Raw genomic sequence first — 20,039 nt, 5'->3', positions numbered from 1 at the left:
ACAATAGTGAGTAGGTTGTTTGGCTAATTGGGCCCAATTTGAATTTGGGCCATGTATACTCAACTTGGTGCCGATCAGGAGAAGAGTTTAATTAGGTTAAATTAGTTTCCTGTTAGGTTTAGGGCATGAATAAAAAAATAATAAAAAAAAAGAGATAAAAACCAAGCCGCACCTTTGTTTCTCCATCTCATTGTTATTCCTAGCCAGACGAAACAAAAAAAAATAAAAAAAAATAATACGGCGGTGATTAGTTCGTAGAATTGGAGCGGCCTTGATATTAGTTGATTATTGATCTCATTACTGTTCTTCCTAAGGATTATTGCTAGCGTTTGAGGTAGGCGCAACACAATCAAAAACCTTCTTTTTATTTAAGTTTCTTTTAATTAATTTTATTTTGTAAGTTTTGATTCATATATGAATGATAATCGATGTTGTGAGTATGATTATGTATGTTGGGCTGCGGTCCATAGATTGTGATTCTTAAAAACAACTTTGATGGGATACGAGATATCCTTGGGAATGGTTTTGTTCCCTAAACCCACGTGGGGCTCCCTGGGGCGAGCGGATTTGATGTGATTGATTTGATGGTTCTTATGGATGTGGTGTTTCCATGTATTTGTGATGCTATTAACCATGCTAGTTGTTTTAAAAAGAATTGAAAATGTTTGATAAAATGTTTTGTTGCTTCTTTTCCTACTGGGTGTCACAACTCACGTCGTTTAATGACAAAAAATTCCAGATTTTATGGCACCACAAGGAGCTAATGGCGGAAAAGCGTAGAGATCGGTTTTGGTGTTATTAGTAGTAGTTTGCATAGGATTTATGATTGAGAATTGTAATAAAATATCATCAACTCTTTTAGATGATTTAATTAGTTATTTATTGGTTATTAAAACTTTAGATATTATTGGGTTAACGTATAACCAATGAAAATAATGTTTTGTTTAGACTACTCTATTTGATTGAATAATGGAAATTTCTGGATCAGATCTGTTTGACTGTCCATAATAATTAGTAGATAATATTTTTTTTTGTTTCATTTTTTCGTCGTATATGTAAAACTCTTTCAATATGCACATATAAAAATTTTAGAATTTTCTGAGTTCCAGAAGTATTTTTTTTTATCAGTTGTTTTCACTGTACAAAACTCAGACGTTTTCTGTCAGATTCAGCTGTACTGAATTTTATCTATTTTTCAAAATATTCTACGTTATGTTTTAGACTTTCGTGTCTTCTGTAAACTTGAAGATGGTTCTTTTATCTTTTCATCATGGTAGGTCAAAGCTAATTTGACGTTGTGAGTGAATTGATATGATTTTTGTAAAACGAACCATCACTGTTTTACGTTTCTGCAGTACAGGTCAACTACTCGTTTGACTATGGTCAAAAGGTCTTTAAGATAAACTAAAAATTATAGAAATTTTATGATTGGAAATATGATAAGTTAGGATTCAGAATATATAATTATAATAATTTATGGATTCGTATTTACGTCCGAAATATTCCTTGAATTACCTGGTGTCTGTTTCTATTTTATGACTCCTCCTTAAAAACGTAACTCTTTTGGATTAAATACGGAACTTTTAACGGTGAAATTAATTTTTAGGATAAATTACATTTCTTTAGGGTTTATGTAAATTAAAAATCACGTCAATCTAACGGTTAGATTTTCTTAAAAGAATTTTTATATGTCCGCTGCAACAGAATTTCTGAATTGAACATAAATAAAGATTAGACAAAGAATTAGTTGTTTGGACTTGGGCCAAGTGTGGAAGTCAGGGCCTGTTATTAAAGGTAGCATCTTGGATTTTGGGTTTGGATTTTGGTTTGGAACCCAGGCCCAGAAATTTGGGGTGTTACAGTTTGGTATCAGAGCAGCAATTAGATCCTTTTGGAGCTAGTTGTTGCGAAAACAATGTTAGTAAATGTTAATTGTGTTTCGATAAATTTGGTTATGTGTTTTTCTTTTTAGCTTGCATTTTTTTTTGTCGCATTACTTTAAATTTAGGGACTAAATTTCTTGAAGTGTGTGAGGTTGTAATATCCATCCCAATTTCAAGGGTATTTTTGTCTTTTACTAAAAGGGTATTTTGTAAAAAAGAAAAAAAAAAGAAAGAAACTTGACATTAACTAGTAGATGTTTAGTTTCATATAAGAGGGCCCAACAATATTATTAGTAGGTGTTTAGTTCATATAAGAGGGCCCAACAATATTAATAGTAGGTGTTTAGTTCATATAAGAGGGCCCAACAATAGTGAGTAGGTTGTTTGGCTAATTGGGCCCAATTTGAATTTGGGCCATGTATACTCAACTTGGTGCCGATCAGGAGAAGAGTTTAATTAGGTTAAATTAGTTTCCTGTTAGGTTTAGGGCATGAATAAAAAAATAATAAAAAAAAAGAGATAAAAACCAAGCCGCACCTTTGTTTCTCCATCTCATTGTTATTCCTAGCCAGACGAAACAAAAAAAAATAAAAAAAAATAATACGGCGGTGATTAGTTCGTAGAATTGGAGCGGCCTTGATATTAGTTGATTATTGATCTCATTACTGTTCTTCCTAAGGATTATTGCTAGCGTTTGAGGTAGGCGCAACACAATCAAAAACCTTCTTTTTATTTACGTTTCTTTTAATTAATTTTATTTTGTAAGTTTTGATTCATATATGAATGATAATCGATGTTGTGAGTATGATTATGTATGTTGGGCTGCGGTCCATAGATTGTGATTCTTAAAAACAACTTTGATGGGATACGAGATATCCTTGGGAATGGTTTTGTTCCCTAAACCCACGTGGGGTTCCCTGGGGCGAGCGGATTTGATTGATTGATTTGATTGTTCTTATGGATGTGGTGTTCCATGTGGTTGTGATGCTAATAATCATGTTAGTTGTTTTAAAAAGAATTGAAAATGTTTGATAAAATGTTTTGTTGCTTCTTTTCCTACTGGGTGTCACAACTCACGTCGTTTAATGACAAAAAATTCCAGATTTTATGGCACCACAAGGAGCTAATGGCGGAAAAGCGTAGAGATCGGTTTTGGTGTTATTAGTAGTAGTTTGCATAGGATTTATGATTGAGAATTGTAATAAAATATCATCAACTCTTTTAGATGATTTAATTAGTTATTTATTGGTTATTAAAACTTTAGATATTATTGGGTTAACGTATAACCAATGAAAATAATGTTTTGTTTAGACTACTCTATTTGATTGAATAATGGAAATTTCTGGATCAGATCTGTTTGACTGTCCATAATAATTAGTAGATAATATTTTTTTTGTTTCATTTTTTCGTCGTATATGTAAAACTCTTTCAATATGCACATATAAAAATTTTAGAATTTTCTGAGTTCCAGAAGTATTTTTTTTTATCAGTTGTTTTCACTGTACAAAACTCAGACGTTTTCTGTCAGATTCAGCTGTACTGAATTTTATCTATTTTTCAAAATATTCTACGTTATGTTTTAGACTTCCGTGTCTTCTGTAAACTTGAAGATGGTTCTTTTATCTTTTCATCATGGTAGGTCAAAGCTAATTTGACATTGTGAGTGAATTGATATGATTTTTGTAAAACGAACCATCACTGTTTTACGTTTCTGCAGTACAGGTCAACTACTCGTTTGACTATGGTCAAAAGGTCTTTAAGATAAACTAAAAATTATAGAAATTTTATGATTGGAAATATGATAAGTTAGGATTCAGAATATATAATTATAATAATTTATGGATTCGTATTTACGTCCGAAATATTCCTTGAATTACCTGGTGTCTGTTTCTATTTTATGACTCCTCCTTAAAAACGTAACTCTTTTGGATTAAATACGGAACTTTTAACGGTGAAATTAATTTTTAGGATAAATTACATTTCTTTAGGGTTTATGTAAATTAAAAATCACGTCAATCTAACGGTTAGATTTTCTTAAAAGAATTTTTATATGTCCGCTGCAACAGAATTTCTGAATTGAACATAAATAAAGATTAGACAAAGAATTAGTTGTTTGGACTTGGGCCAAGTGTGGAAGTAAGGGCCTGTTATTAAAGGTAGCATCTTGGATTTTGGGTTTGGATTTGGGTTTGGAACCCAGGCCCAGAAATTTGGGGTGTTACATCAACATTAAGATGCGCATGAAGGTACTCAATCAGAAGCACGCTGCGTTGCTCTCCGAGACAAAAAATTAGTGATTTCGTATCAATATACAAAATTCACCAAAATTGATTAATTTTGTGTCAGCTCTCAAAATTCAATTTTTTAACCTAATTTTATCAATTTACAAGAATTAGGTTTTTTGCAGCCTGCACAATATCTCGATCCCTATTGGTCGAGACTAAACCTAAGCAAACTAGGAAATTGGTCCTACCAAAAGTTGGAAAATAAGAAAAAAGGGAAACCATGACCAAGTTGGAAAGTAGCGAAAGGAGGCGTGACCATGCAACTTGGCCGGCCGGTTTTCCCTAGATGGAACCTCCCATCACCGACCGGCCTTGCCTCATATTGTTGTCTGCCAGCCCCTCTTTCCTATCGTCCAAGATCCGCTTCCACCAATCAAATCGCTTTAACTAGGTTGAACGACATCCAAAAGGTCATCCAAGGTTGGACAAATAGATGGGAGCAACTTTAAAAGAATCTGGACATGAGCTATATGTCAAAAGTTTCGTATGGATGTCTAGTATAATGTAGTTGCAGGAAATCCCACAACACACCCCCTATAATATCATGATAATAATTTCTAGATATAAACTTATTTGATATGAAAATAAAGATAAAGATAATGAAAATAGAAAATAAGACACAAGATTTACGTGGTTCGATCAATATAATCTACATGCACGGGGTTAGGGATCTTCACTATAATTGTTTGTAATTACATATGGATTACAATTGAGACTCCATTAATGAGTATTTGGAGCTCTTGGTTGAAGAAGGAAGAAGAAGATAATAATAATTCAGTTCTCTCTCTCTACAAATGTGTCCTCCCTAAAGTGTCTCTCTCCTTTTTCTTTTTGATTATTCTCCTTTCTCTCTCTTGCCTTTCTCTTTATATAGGATATTACATAGTGGATGACAGCTCATATGTAGTGTATTACAGCTCATATTATCTCAGGCTCTTGGTACATTCTCTCAGGCTCTTGCTACATTCTCGCGAGATCTTACTATTGTGCGATATTTGGATCCTACATCTTGCCTCTTTTTCCTTGAATATTGCTTGAAGAGCGATCTTTAAGGAAAAATCCACCTTGTTGTAGTTGTTGGAGGAACGAGCGAAAGAATATTGGACTTTAAAAGTACGTACTTGCCTCTATTCTTTTGTGAAGTTCCGGAGCGTTGCGAAGTAAATAAGAAGTATTAACCCTTGAAGTATAAGAAGTATGAAGTATCCTTGAAGAAGTATGCGAAGTATGAAGTATCCTTGAAGAAGTATAAGAAGTACTCAATCCTCGAAATATAAGAAGTATCCATCCTTGACTGCGAATAAGATGTATTGCGAAATTATTACCCACGTTCTCTGCCTCAAGTTGTGTTGTAATGCAAATAAGAATTTAGATTAGTATTCAACATTTCTTTTATCAAAAATTTTCATTTAATTGCAAGTTCAAATCGTTTTTCTTTGTTTTGATTTCCTTTGTATAACTTGTTTCGTCTCATCCGATAAACATCTTTCATGGAAATGATCCTAATGAGGTCTTATGCAGCCTGTTGATGGAAGGTCTTACTAGCCTGTTGATGGAAGGTCTTATTTTGCCTCCTATTACTCTCCATGTTAGATATCATTCTCATTTGAAACAAAGCAAATTTTCAAGAGAAATATATAAATTGATCTGCACGAGATTTTTCTCGGTTTCTTTTGTAATTGTGGAATCTTTGTAGTTCTGAAATTTCTGTAATTCTGCGATTATATCTCCTTTTGTAAATCAAATCAAAAATCTTTTATTTTCTGTAAAAGTAAAATGTTCAAGTAAAGTGGTACTTAGCTTTTATGTGGTTCGCTGTTGTTGTCAATCTCGCGCGAAAAATACGTTGCATGAAGTATAAATGTCGCTTAGCAAAAATAGATGCGAGAGGCAAGAATTGAACCCGCGACCTGCTACTTGCATATTCTCACACCATACCAACTGTGCTAAGCCTCTCTTGTGAAATAATCAAAGTTCTTGCGAAGTAATCAAATTCCAACTGTGTGAGAGACAATTCTGTATAAATTTCGCGTAACAAAAATAAACATGCGAGAAGCAAGAATTGATCCCGCGACTTGCTGCTTGCGTTCATGCCTCCTGACCAACTGTGCAAGCTTCTTCTTTGCGAAATATCTCTGCGAAATTATCATCAACTCTCTTCTGTGCGAAATAATCAAGGAAATATCTGTGCGAAAAAATACGCATGTGTTGGGACTTGATCACACGACCATGAACTCATTAACTTCGCAGATGACCAATTGTGCTGCCTCTTATTTGCAAAATAATGAAACAATATTGCGAAATTATCATTTTTTCGCTCTCTGTAAAAAAGAAGAAAACTATGTTCGCAGGCGAATTCGAACTTGCGACCATGAACACACATACTGCTCTCTGGACCAATTGTGCAAGAACCTCTCCGCATAACTTTTTTCCTTATTCTTTTATTCTCACATGCAAATGAGAAGAAAATGAAAAATATGTGTCTCTGCGAATTCGAACCCGTGACCTATTTGTTGTTCGCTCAACCTTAAACCATCTGTGCGAATTTCTGTTTGTGACAGAAATTACAGCGCCTGCCTCTTATCTTCGTCTTTCCCTTGTTTCTTCTCCTGAACATGAAAATCTTCCACTGAAACTTCCATTTTTTCCTTAAATTTCACAACAACTAATTTTTTTCTCTCACTCTTTTCATGTCTTTGAATTGTTGATGATGTTTAATCCCTGAAAGTGTGATTTCTTCCATGAAATTTTCATTTTTGAACTTAAACTTTGTAGATCTAGAAAAATATGAACAGTAGCTAATCTTCATGGAAACTTCTTGAACCAACAAGCTACAGGAGGGATAAATCCTTTACTCCTCCCTGTTTCTAGTGCCAAAAATATAATTGCAGGAAATCCCACAACACACCCCATATAATATCATGATAATAATTTCTAGATCTAAACTTATTTGATATGAAAATAAAGATAAAGATAATGAAAATAGAAAATAAGACACAAGATTTACGTGGTTCGATCAATGTGATCTACATCCACGGGGTTAGGGATCTTCACTATAATTGTTTGTAATTACATATGGATTACAATTGAGACTCCATTAATGAGTATTTGGAGCTCTTGGTTGAATAAGGAAGAAGAAGATAATAATAATTCAGTTCTCTCTCTCTCTACAAATGTGTCCTCCCTAAAGTGTCTCTCTCCTTTTTCTTTTTGATTATTCTCATTTCTCTCTCTTGCCTTTCTCTTTATATATGATATTACATAGTGGATGACAGCTCATATGTAGTGGATTACAGCTCATATTATCTCAGGCTCTCGCTACGTTCTCTCAGGCTCTTGCTACATTCTCGCGAGATCATACTATTGTGCGATATTTGGATCCTACATATAACATACTAAAAAATCACATCAATCGGATTAACGAGCTAAAAGATACATCTTAAAAGGAAAGCTAGGTCATGGTTGAAAACTGACAGAATTCCTCCTGAATTTTTACTGTCGGGTTGTTTTCACTTTCTAAACGAACTCCAAACCTGAATATTTCCGCGTACGAAGATAGGAAATTCTTTTTTGATAAGAATGGAGGGCGGATCATCAAAATCCGAGTCCGTATGATAATTCTACAACATTTTTAGTGAGGGTGTCACAAATCATCTCAACCATCCAACTTGACTAGCTGATTTAACCGGCTTAGATCTAATTTGGGTCGGCCAATGGGATGTCATAATGGCTGTCGGCCATCCTTCTCCTATAAGGACTGACCACCTCATCTCTAACTTACATGGATAGCTTCTGGAAGCTACTCAAACATGGCCTGCCGCGCTCCTTTTAAAACCGCGAATTCCGCGACTAACTAAAACAAGCTATGAACAGCGATGCTTCATGAGCATCGATTATTTTGAGTTGCTTGCTTAAAAGCGATGCTTTATGTGCATCGATTATAAACGATATTTTATGAATATCGATTTCACAAATAAGCTTATTTATTTGATTTAAAAGCATTGCATGCTATTTTTTCCGGCAATTCTCGCGACTCGACTTGTCACATATGACTGCCTGCCGCCTAGCTTCCGGGTGTCTGGTCGAAATAATTAGGTCTTGCAAGCAAGACCCAGTAACTACCATGTAGGACTTGTTCCATTCCTGATGTAACTTGCTACATATTTTCTACAAAATACTCGAGACATCAAACATGTCACAAACTGGGGGATGTTCATCAAGGTATTTGTCTGGCGGTTTATAGCATGCGGCGTGCAACACGCCCATTACGAGAAAGTGTCAGGAAAGGCGGACAGTTAGTGGTGATAGAGAAGTAGTGGGAGTAAAACCAACCAGTCTTCCCCTCATAGTAGGGACGTGGTTTTTACCATTCTACACGCTCTCCACTTCTCCATCACTCAACTACTTCCACTTCCTATGAGATCGGTGTGTGTTCGACTATAACTTGTATAAATAGATTTTCAATATTTTTCAACCGATAACAGTTCATTAACGCAAGTATCCAGAAAACACCAAGAACTTACAACTTACATTCTGCAAGCGGGTTCTACATTCTGATACAAGTCATAAAACAACCACACTTTCATAGTTCATCATTCTGATCTCAACACCTTCTTTGCTTCCCTCCCTAAGATTAACCCTTCGCTCTCATTTTGTGGCTGAAGCAAGACTGAAACGACCATTTCTTGGTTGCCAGAATTGTATAGATTGATCTCTCGAATCTAAAGTTATCCTGTGCAGTACATTTTTTTAGGGTTTAGATTCGTTTCTCGGCGGCACACCCAATTTACCATTTTCAGCAGAATCAGTTTTTACCCTAATACACCTGGCGGTATAGTCTTTATGGCTGGCGTTATATTCAATATTGCAATGAAAACAACAATTTTCATTGTGTTTTCATTCTTACACACAAGCTCCCTATTCTCTCACAAGGATGCTAATGCTCTTTCATCTTTCTTTGTTACTTGCCCCCAACTCTTTACAAAAACTCTCTATTTATAGGCGTACATGATGATACATCCAAGTTACAGTGTAAGTCATGGTGTATCTTCCTTTATGTTCTTCCCGGGTGGTGAGTGTCGTTCCTCCCGCGATGTTGACCCGAGCTTGGCAAGAGTGGCTCCCGATATTCTTCTACCTGATGTTGGTTGCTCGGTGCAGTACGATCCGATGTCGCCCTTTATCCTGGCCCAATGTTATTAGCCTCGGGTCCTACTTTGACTAGATTCTTTTTATCTTCCCAGCTACCTTGTCAGAGCATTTATTACTCTAGCGTCCGACAGACGTTTCTTCCATCACATCCGAGCTTTACCTTTACACGTGCCGGCTTCACGGGTTCTTCTGGTATCTCTTTCTTTGTGCCAGGCTTGAAGAAGATGATTCGGTGCCTCGCTCCTTCCTTATCATTGATACGAACTTGCTTAGGATTGCTCCACCTAGGTCTGTGGGATCCTTCCTTATCATTGATACGACCTTGCTTAGGATTGCTCCACCTAGGTCTGTGGATTATTTACACCTACAACATTAGTTAGTGTGACTTGTATTTTATACAATCCGGTACCTCCCTATGCCATGTCATAATCGTGTTGTCCAAGCTTAAATGTCTTACGATTGTTTGTTTCAATCTCTTATGACACATGAAATCACTAAATATCTTTGTCTGAAACTCACACCTGCGATTGACAAATGGACTACATACGGATGGATACTTTTTAAGCATTTTTTTCCCCGAGCTTTGATGTGTAGTTTGCATATATTTTTCTCTTAAACTGAAGAGATATACTCTCATTAGTTCCAATATTTAATCTGGAGTTGTGACCTATGGGTTTACACCTAGTAACCAGTATATCTCAATTTCTTTCATTCTCGGAAGAATATTAACGATGATGGTTTGTGTAGTTTCTTAAAAAGGCGCCTACGGGCTGTGTAAGGCGTGGACATGCCAGGCGTAAAAACTATGTCTTACTTTCGGGAGTTAACATTGTCTCCTACCCGACCCGATACTTGCTACTGGAAAAGGTTTTTGGTCTTTGATTCTTGTGGTTTCTATCTTCTATAACAAGGAACCTTTTATCTTTCAGTGTAGAATTTGCTCTCTTGATCGTTGATAAACGATCCATCTAGATTAATCCGTTTTGGATATACAGATATCCTCTACATAAGTTGAGTTTTCTCGTTGACCAATGTTGTCATTGGATTCTAGACACCATGGTTTCCATCTTTTTACAAGAAACCGTAATCAACAAATGAAAATCATAGTTTCTATTTCTCAACAAGAAACTATTAACTTGGTTTTGTGGCTTTTGTCCTACCTACCAAGTTTCTTTATGAAATTGTTGACAATGCAAGTTTCCATCTTTCAGGGAACCTGAAGTAGTATTCACCATATCGGTGGTCAAAATTAACAAGAGAGACTTACTATTATCTTGAATGGTCTGGCTGTTGATGGGTGATATTCTCGACCACGGAGAGACATATGAAGTAATACGTTCTGAGCATGTAAGTAGCTTTACCAATTTTGATTAATCATTATTTTATTTTTCTTTATAAATCATCCATGTTGTATTTAAATCTTATTCTAATTTATCGCAAGTCATGTGTGAAGTACTTCTGTTGCAGAAGTCTTATCATTTCTCATCTCATGCATGATGTATATATGTCAACGAGTTTTCCGACTCTTCAAATAGTGTATAAACCATGATGGAGTATTTTCGAAGTTTCATCTCTTTACCACCAAAGAGAATATGGTATCTATATGCCGATAGTAATATCTACCAAGTTTGAGCCGCACGCGAAGGTGCTAGCTATATTAACTCCAATTTTGTGGGTTTTTAAGTGACAACAATGTATATAGATTTCTATTTTTCTTATAAGAAATCTTGAACTTGGTGATTTATGTCTATTTTACAAGACATCAGACATTGAAAAGCTTCGATTTCCATTTTAATTTACCCGAACCGTTTATCAATCACAAAGATAGTTTATGGTTTCTATCTCCCTAAAAGAAACTATAATTACCAAAAATTGGTATCATCATGATTCAATTACCTTTACGGTATCTAATCACATGCATGGTTGAAAAATCTACGGCCAATTAAATTTTGTATCTTTGTCAATTAGATGAAGATCATGCGATTTATGGTTTCTATTTATTTTGCAAGAAACCATCCGTTAGCTATAATGTAGTTGACTATGCGATGATGAAAACAACAATATCCTTTATTTGTCGATACAATTTTGTTAATTGTACAAACCAATTGATATTAGTTTTCCCCCATCAATTCTCTTTAATGAGATGCAAAAATTGGCTTTCTAAGGACTTTTAGCCAATATTAAATATTAATTATTGATTTTATTCCTTCAAAGAAATCTTCATCAACCAAAAAATAGATTTTTCTCTACAAAGAATACAATAGTGATTTATTTATTTTTATCAAAAGAATCATCTACATAAATTGGAATTAGATTTCTCAATGGATCCTAAAAGGATGAGATTGGTTATTACGAAATTCACAATTGCAAACACCAATTTAACAATTTTGGGTTTTCTTCCTTGTATTATTCTTCAAAATGTGAAATAGTTCCACTTGTAGTTGGAATTGGATAGTAAAGATCAAAGAATGCACACCTGGCTAGTTAGCCAATATTATTAGTCCTTGTAGTGACTATATTGATCTTAATTTAATTTTCTTTGGATGCAGGAAGTGTCCATAATTTCATCTCGCTGGCCCTTGAGGTCACAAAGTTATCAGAGATTTGTTTGCATATCTTTAATATGATTTTGGTTTTGATATATAATTTTATTTTAGTTTTGTTTGTTTTCCAAAAATAATCCATGGTTGATGGTGAATATGTATGTCTACTAAGGCTACATTTTTTTTTATGTCGAAACACATATTTCATAATGAGTATATGTCTCGAACTAATCGGATAATACTTTACGAAACTTAAAGTTTTCGTATATGAGAAAAGAAAATTTCCACCATGATCAGGGGGAGAGCGTACATTGTCGAAAGCTTGTGTTAATTAACTTTAAAGTTATATCAATTTCTCTCCCAACATGATCAAATTGAAAAAAGGTTGTCACTATCACTAGGTGTGAAATGTCTCATTTTACTTTTATACAAGCTTTTTCCTCTTGAAAGGCAAATCCAATCACATATAGCAAAAAAATTAGCATTTTAGAATAAGCTACAAATAGTACTTCAATATAGTCTATCAAAACAAGATCCATATTTCATTGTTCATATCTCCTCATCGGAAGATGGGGAGATTATAATGCCGGCGGGCGCTAGTACCAGTAATTCTGTGAAATTTTTAAGATATGCATACACTTGAGAATGTGGGATTGTTGTTAGTTAATATTGTCGAATATTCATTTACATAGCTACTAAAATAATAAATTATGGCGGTTGTTAACCCCTCTGCAGCGAAATATCGACATATGTGATTGGCTGACATGCAATCCAAATTTGTTTGGATTAATCTCTCGATTGACGCATTTTGGATCCAAAACATAGCACCTTAAACATGTCAAACTTATTAATTGCAGGTTGGTGTAGTCATAATGCGTCTTTATACGAGAAATATGTTCGCTGTAAAAATGATTTGAGGGTTTCATTTTTTTTCTCAAACCCTAGAATTGATTCAACAATATTATTTTCTCCCTGAATAATGCATATTGGCGTGGTAGTCTTTGAAGGACTTGTATTGCATTCAGAGAACATATTCAAATTTGTAATCCTTGTAGGATTCAATTTATATCCAGGCAACCACTTGACTCAATTATATCAGGTTTGACAATCCTTTAAGTTTTTTTTTTTTAAAAGTTTTGCAAAGTACCAAAATCCGGATTAGTTGATGTTATCAACTTTATTGGTCTCTTGATGAGTCCTAAAAGACAATAAAAATCCACGTTTAAGCAGCATAATTTTTTTTATATTTCTTAATCTGCAGTTTTAGAATTATGTTTGCATAATACTTGTCTATTAAATAGACTATACATTATGGTTTGATGTTTGTTTTCTCTAGTACTCATATAGTTGAGTTAGCATCCATGAGTACGTCAAAAGTTGTACTCTTTTCCCTACGTTTCAGGTTTTGTCCCATGTGGTTTTCCTAACAAGGTTTTAACGAGGCAACATCTTCTTGACGTTTAACTTTCTTTCAAAATGTTGATATTTGTGCTTTTTTTCCTTCGTCCATATATTTTTCCCATTGGGTTTTACTGGCAAGGTTTTAGTGAGGCAAATTTATTCAACATGGTGGTCATCCAAGGGGGAGTTGTATGGATTTTCGTTATTTGGTGGATTCCCACCATTAACTAAGTCATTTTATTAGAACACATCAACATAACTATCTCCTATGAATTTGGATATCATTCTGATCCATATAAGGCACTTTGTTGAAGAAACTACATCAACTAATCATCTTCGAGAAGCTAGCAACCCAAGAAGAAAGTCCTCAATGTATTTAAAGAAGCATGGAGACTCGATAACACTACCATTAGAAGACTAACACAAAAGAAGACTTCATCAACTGGCAAAATTCTCATGAAAGCATTCATATCTCCAGCATTCAAGAAATTCGTTCATCAAATTGGGAAGTCACGACTCAAAGATTTGCAAGCCAAGATTTAATTGAAATACTCATCAGGGGGATCATCGTAGTAAAAGGTATTTTACTGGACTATCACGTTGTACTTTTTTTCCTTCGTCAAGGTTTTGTCCCACTGGGTTTTTTTTGTCAAGGTTTTAATGAGGCAACATATGCATGTCCAGTTCCGTTCTAAGTTTACTCACAATTGACTCTTTTCCCTTCGATCGGGTTTTGTCCCTTTGGGGTTTCCTGTCAAGGTTTTAACGAGGTAATTAGTTTAGACACAATGTCATCAGGGGGAGTGTTATAAACGCGTAATTATGTTAAGAATATCTAGGATAAATCTCGTTTATTATTGGGATACCCTTGTGTCTAGCTTATAAGAGCAAGTCTTATGGTGGAATCCAACCTATTCTAAGTGTGGAAAAACCATGGAATGTCAAGTCTAGTGGCTTCCAAGTTGGGGCTTTCCACAAAAAATCCAAGGAGGTTCCATGGTTTGCTGGAAGGGTTCGTGGAATCCATCTAAACGCCAATAAGAATAGCGTTAAACGCAAATAAGATTGGCGCTAAAAAAACGCCATTAAGAATTGCGTTTTTTTTTATCCGTAGATTTAAAATGAGTTGTTGAAATCTAACGGCTGAAAAAAAAAGCTTCATTCTTAATTGCGTTTTTTTAGCTCCATTCTTAATTGCGTTTTTTAGCTCCATTAAGAATAACGTTTCTACTATTCCACCATTACACTTGCGCTTCTATCCACAGTTCCAAGTGCTGAGGTGGCGTGGAAGATGGATGGCTTCCACCATAAGACTTGCTCTAAATAGAGACTATAATGTTTGTCTATTATACTGATGAATATAATTTCTCCCTTCTTCTTCCTCTCTACTTTGTGTCTCCATCTCTATTTTTTAGTTTCATAAGAGGAATAGGCCTTATCAGATGAACTTTGAAATCCCAAAGAAGAAGAGAATCAATAAGTTCAAGGGTTTGTCTTCTCTAGTTGGACGACGACCAAAGGGAGGAGTCCCTTAGTGATGAAAAAATGGTGAGTTTTTCCGTCACAATGTTTGTGCAGAGAAACTGAAATTGGCTTTTTGGAAATCACAATTTCATGAAATTAAGCTCAAACTTGGGATCATCAATCAAATTGATTACAGATTTCAGTCAAACACCATTAAACAAACAGATTCACAGTTCAAATTTCTTTAAAATAGCCATCAGATCGATTGAAATCTATCAATTTCAGTATCATTTTATTAAAAAGCAGTTCCCTTTCATCGTCGGCCTTCACTGCTGCATCAGTAATCTAGTATCTACAGTATTTTTCCACCTCTTTGTTTTCAACTGCAAACCTCAAACCACATAGCTTTAAATGCAACCTCTTTCTTCATTTTATTTTTGAATTCAATCTCTCTCTCTCTCTCTCTCTCTCTCTCAATTAGGGTTTACTTCTTAATACAAACACAGCACCAACAGAAAATGAGTATCATACCTTCATGTAAACCTTGCCAACTTCTTCTTCTCCCACCGCTACTTGATCAATCAAGACCTTCTTCATTTCCAAATAATCTCTCACTTCATCATCAATATAAAAGTAAATTCCTTAATCTCACGTATGAACCTTCTGTTCGAGATTCTATTGGTATTGTTAAATTTGGATTAAACCCATCGTCATTTGATTTTGATGGTTCAGATGGTTTGATTCAACATTTATTTGGTAAAATTGAAGGGATTTTATATACGGTTGCTGATATTCCCGTGTCTACTTCAACTAACAACCAGAATAGTGATTGGCTTTCTGGTGTAACTAATTTAATGGAAACTGTTCTTAAGGTACTAAAATTAACATCCTGAGTTTTCGGTAATTCCCAAATTGCCTCTCATGACTTATACTTGTTTTGAGATTTTGAACTATTTTCTTTATAGGTTTTACATGATGGGATTTCGACTTTACATGTTCCATATGCTTATGGTTTCGCGATTATTCTACTTACAGTTCTTGTAAAGGCAGCTACGTTTCCATTAACTAAGAAACAGGTAAGTGATTTTTGTATTCTGATTCTCTTGAGTAATGTATATTTCAGTATTGCATTACTAAGGGTTTTTTAGTTAAAGGAATGAAGTTGATTTGAAAGTATTGAAATGAATTGGTCATTTATTAGGTTGAATCAGCAATGGCAATGAAAACATTACAACCTCAAGTAAAGGCTATTCAAGAACTATATGCCGGAAATGGGGTATGTAAGCTTCAACTTTGATAAAATATTTGGCAAGTTGGAAATGAAAATTTTGTTATAGAGTTAGTTGCTGGATTTTTAGTTTGGTTAGCATATTTTTGATGCACTACTAGAAACGAAAACAGTAAACTAGGGTAATCGAACAACGATAAACGATTAGAACTCTGACTGAGATAGTAAGAACGCAAATAAATTGAGTTTTAGGTTAAACCTAACTCTCAGATATAATCAATAGATTATAAAACGTAGGAAATTTATATAAAAAGTCTGTCTTCTTTAGAAGACCTAGCAACCTATTTATACTAGGAAGAAAAACCTAATTATGGAAATCTAAGAATAGGACAGGAACGTGTTCCTTAATAGAAAAACTCTAAAGTGACATATTATGCCCCTGCATCAATTTTTCTTACAAAGTTTGATTGTTCGCAGGAAAAAATACAAACTGAAACAGCTCGTTTGTATAAATTAGCAGGAGTTAACCCACTGGCAGGTAGTTTGCTAACTTATCATGTAGTACCTGTGAATTATGCAATAGTTCTCCATTCCAAATCAATAACTTTCCACATGCATTGCCGTGAACAACACTATTGTAACATTGCACGAGAACTTAGGGTTGACAATACATTGCATGGTATTTTGGTTTAGTTTTTATTAGAGCCGGCCTTATTCTCCTGTTTTTATAAATTAATGAAGTATACTCGTACTCTGTTTGCCAGGGTGCCTGCCAACGCTTGCCACAATTCCCGTATGGATTGGACTATACAGAGCACTGTCGAATGTGGCAGATGAGGTAACCATCCCATTTGTAATAATAGGAGCTGCTAAGTTTGTCTCACTTCCCCAATCCACTCCCATGCCTAATTGTATTTCCTTTAATGTGAAGGGCCTTTTAACTGAGGGGTTTTTCTGGATACCTTCTCTGGCTGGTCCAACTTCTATTGCTGCTCGACAAAATGGAAGTGGGATCTCTTGGCTTTTCCCTTTTGTTGTAAGTGTGGTTGATGCTTTAAGCTTGCAATTCGTATCATTAAGAAACACTATTATGTAAACCGTCTGTCCTGAGACAGTTTTAGTTCAGAGACGTACAACTGTTCACCACCCAATGTTTAGGTCAGTCTGGGTGAGAATTACTATCCAGCTCATGTGAGTTGGGATTTTGGGTTATATTCCCAAGGGAAAAACTGGAGTCTGTTTAGGATTCTATCCCTAGTAGGAACACTAGAGTCTTGCCTTATTTTGAATAACTATAAATTTCTAAACTTAGCTACTTTCCTTAGAATTACCTATAGGTGATGCATCTTCTAGTCCACAAAAGTTTGCTAGTTGTTACAAACATAGGGGAAGAGATCTCTGCTAGTAGGTACTACCTCCGTTTTAAAAATATATGCTTGTTTCAAGTACAAATTACACATGAAACAAGCCTATTTGTTTGAAACGGAGGGAGTAATTCAGAGTGAAGAACTAGATGTAGGGAGATAAAACACCTAGGATAAAGTGGCCTTGAAAGGTAACGGCTTTGATCGGTGTTTTATTCAGTAATCTCTAGATTCTCTACTTTTGTTATTATTTTTCTTGTTTCACAATTGGTTGTTTATCATATTGGGGTCAACATCGTCAGAAGTGAACTTGTTCCATGATTTTTAGAGAGTTTGTTGCTCACTTGTCATCCCAGTTTGGGAATTTAGTTCTGTTTTATGCATGTGATTAGATTGCCTCTCCTTTTCATTTGGATTTTACTAATTACTTCTCATCCTGAGCTGATTCGTTATACACAGGATGGTCATCCACCCCTTGGATGGTCTGACACCGCAGCATATCTTGCGTTGCCTGTGTTGCTAGTTGTCTCCCAGTATATATCAGTTCAAATTATGCAGTCATCACAGGTATGTGTTGCAATTGTGTTGGTGGTCGTTAATAGCTATCAGTTTCGGTCAGAGCTTTTGGTTGTTATCTATTTAATTATGTTCATCTCTCATACTTTCATTAACTTCTCGACTTTCTTCAAACTTTTAATGAGATTCATATCCTGCATTTCAGCTTGCTGTCTTAGCTATGAATAATTTTTACATATGGCAATCGCTTTCTAATTTTGATTTTCTTATGATACAGCTAACTATGTGTTGTCAGTGTATCTCATCTGTAACTTAAATTGTCTATTACTTTCAGAGTAGCGATCCAAACTTGAAGAGCTCTCAAGTTCTTACCAAGTTTCTCCCTCTAATGATCGGTTATTTTGCTCTTTCTGTCCCTTCTGGCCTAAGTCTTTACTGGTGAGCAGGTTTTATCCTTCTAACTGTCTCTTAATATGTCGATGCCATCCTGATATGTGTCTGCTTATATGCAGTTCAGGACCCAAGTGATTCTTCTGTCTTTTTCTTTTCACAGGCTCACAAATAACATTCTGAGCACGACACAACAGATATGGCTTCAAAAGTTAGGTGGTGCCAAAAATACAGTGAGAATGTTTAGTGAGGAGAGGATTATGGCTGAGAAAGAGAAACTGATGAAGGAAAGCAATACAGAAGAGAAAGAGAAACCGATGAAGTCTGTCCTTGGAGTAAACTTAACCAAGGCTGTGGAATCAAGACGAGAAGAGAAATTAGGTTCAGATGGGTTACGCCCTGGTGACAGGTTAATACTCGACAGTTTATGTTATGATAGTTTGAGTATTTATTTTATAGACACCAGAGTTACAGTAGTTTTTTCTCAAACTTGTTGATTTCACAGGTTTAAACTGTTAAAGGAGCAAGAAGCAAGGAGAAAACAGCAGAAGGAAGAAGAAAAGAAGAAAACACAAGAAGAGGTGGTTAAGGGCACAGTAATAACATACGAGGAAAAGAATAAAGAAGTGAACATGGTCATTAATAAAGATGAGAATAATGAAGCTGAGTTGGTTGATGCTGGGAATGAAAGAATACAGTCTGTGAACGTGATGCATGATTCTTCTAAAACTGAAGTATCACAAATTGTTTCCAAGGAAGATGTAGAGTGACTGAACATGATTTCATGGGGTTTCTCGTTGGATTTTAACTACATTTTCCTCTCTTCCCAAAGGCTAGGAAATGTCTAGAGAGACAGAATGATGAAGGCTAAGGAAGAAGTGGAGCTGTCTTCGGAATAGGATGAAAGCAGAGAAAGATAAGCAAGTGGTTTGCGAGAAAGTAATTAGACTTCAGGGGTCAAATAGTTATTTTGGTTAAGCTTGCGGTTTTGAATGCTATTTCTGGCTAACATTATGAAAGGAGGGGATCAAGCAGAGTTGACCAATTCCACCTAGCGATTTTGACATCTTTGTAGAACCATAACCTTACTCATAATGCTAGTCTAATCCTTGTTTTTTAAAAATGTGGACGTTTTAGTCCATTTCTTGTAGTGGGAATTAAGTGTTTGACCCTCTCCTCACTCTATCTTATACTCTTGACCTTGGGCTTGAGAAGAGTTTCCAATTTTCGAGCCCACTTAAAAGAGAGGGTCAAAACAGAGAATGTCAAGGTCATCAAAATAAATTCATTTGTTGACGTCATTTAAACAAAATAAAATATTTCCAAAGTAGCCCTTTTTCCGTTTTTCATTTGTGAGAAGATGCTAAAACAGAGATGAGAGATGGAGATGGATCGAGAGAGAGAGAGATATTGAGAAGTACAGATCGAGAGAGAGAAAATGAGAGAATGGTTACAAATTTGATTTTGAGTTTTCTGCTTCCGATCTAAATTGATTAAAAGGATATAAACAATAGATTTGTAAGATTAGATCCAGGTTGCAGATTCAGTTTAATGATCTTATCAATTTTAGACCGCTAAAGTTGCTCCTGATGGTGATGATTTTGATTCGTATTATACTCGTGTTTAAGGTAATTTTTAAAATATTTGCTTAATTTATTATGAAATTTAAGTGATTCTTCAATTATAAGCGCATTTGTCATCACATTTTGGTATATGAAACTTGTTTATGTATGTATTTAGGGTACGATTAAACTATTGGATCTCCATCATCACCTTCTAATATGATATCAATAACGTATTCTCTAATTCGTGAT

At 35.1% G+C, this 20,039-nt stretch overlaps 1 protein-coding gene across 4 annotated transcripts; it reads left to right on the top strand.

The window, feature by feature from the left end:
* Window positions 1-15,158: 15,158 nt before the first annotated feature.
* On the top strand, window positions 15,159-19,569 carry LOC113327600 (ALBINO3-like protein 1, chloroplastic). 4 transcript variants are annotated; one of them, XR_003349045.1, is made up of 11 exons: window positions 15,159-15,599; window positions 15,693-15,803; window positions 15,929-16,003; window positions 16,433-16,493; window positions 16,720-16,793; window positions 16,887-16,991; window positions 17,779-17,886; window positions 18,170-18,273; window positions 18,389-18,634; window positions 18,731-19,103; window positions 19,150-19,569. XR_003349045.1 is itself a non-coding variant. In XM_026574777.1 (11 exons), exons 1-11 carry the CDS (start codon window positions 15,246-15,248, stop codon window positions 18,993-18,995), a joined length of 1,404 nt encoding a protein of 467 aa, XP_026430562.1. In that variant the 5' UTR covers window positions 15,161-15,245; the 3' UTR covers window positions 18,996-19,566. The 4 variants fall into 4 exon arrangements, 3 of the variants coding, with proteins under 3 accessions (XP_026430561.1, XP_026430562.1, XP_026430563.1); XM_026574777.1 differs by having other exon boundaries at window positions 15,161-15,360; window positions 15,460-15,599; window positions 18,731-19,566; XM_026574778.1 differs by having other exon boundaries at window positions 15,162-15,360; window positions 15,496-15,599; window positions 18,731-19,565.
* The last annotated feature ends 470 nt before the right edge of the window (window positions 19,570-20,039 follow it).

Source organism: Papaver somniferum, unplaced genomic scaffold, assembly GCF_003573695.1.
Source record: "Papaver somniferum cultivar HN1 unplaced genomic scaffold, ASM357369v1 unplaced-scaffold_104, whole genome shotgun sequence".
Taxonomy (NCBI): domain Eukaryota; kingdom Viridiplantae; phylum Streptophyta; class Magnoliopsida; order Ranunculales; family Papaveraceae; genus Papaver; species Papaver somniferum.
Note: the sequence above shows the minus strand (reverse complement) of the source record. Positions and strands in the feature narration are given on the sequence as shown.

Excerpts from the sequence above, each read along its gene's own strand:
- LOC113327600 (XM_026574776.1), top strand. The coding sequence starts at position 15,246 with ATGAGTATCATACCTTCATGTAAACCTTGCCAACTTCTTCTTCTCCCA. Across the intron at positions 17,887-18,169 it reads AAATTATGCAGTCATCACAG|AGTAGCGATCCAAACTTGAA; the intron begins GTATGTGTTGCA and ends TATTACTTTCAG. Across the intron at positions 18,274-18,388 it reads TCTGGCCTAAGTCTTTACTG|GCTCACAAATAACATTCTGA; the intron begins GTGAGCAGGTTT and ends TTCTTTTCACAG.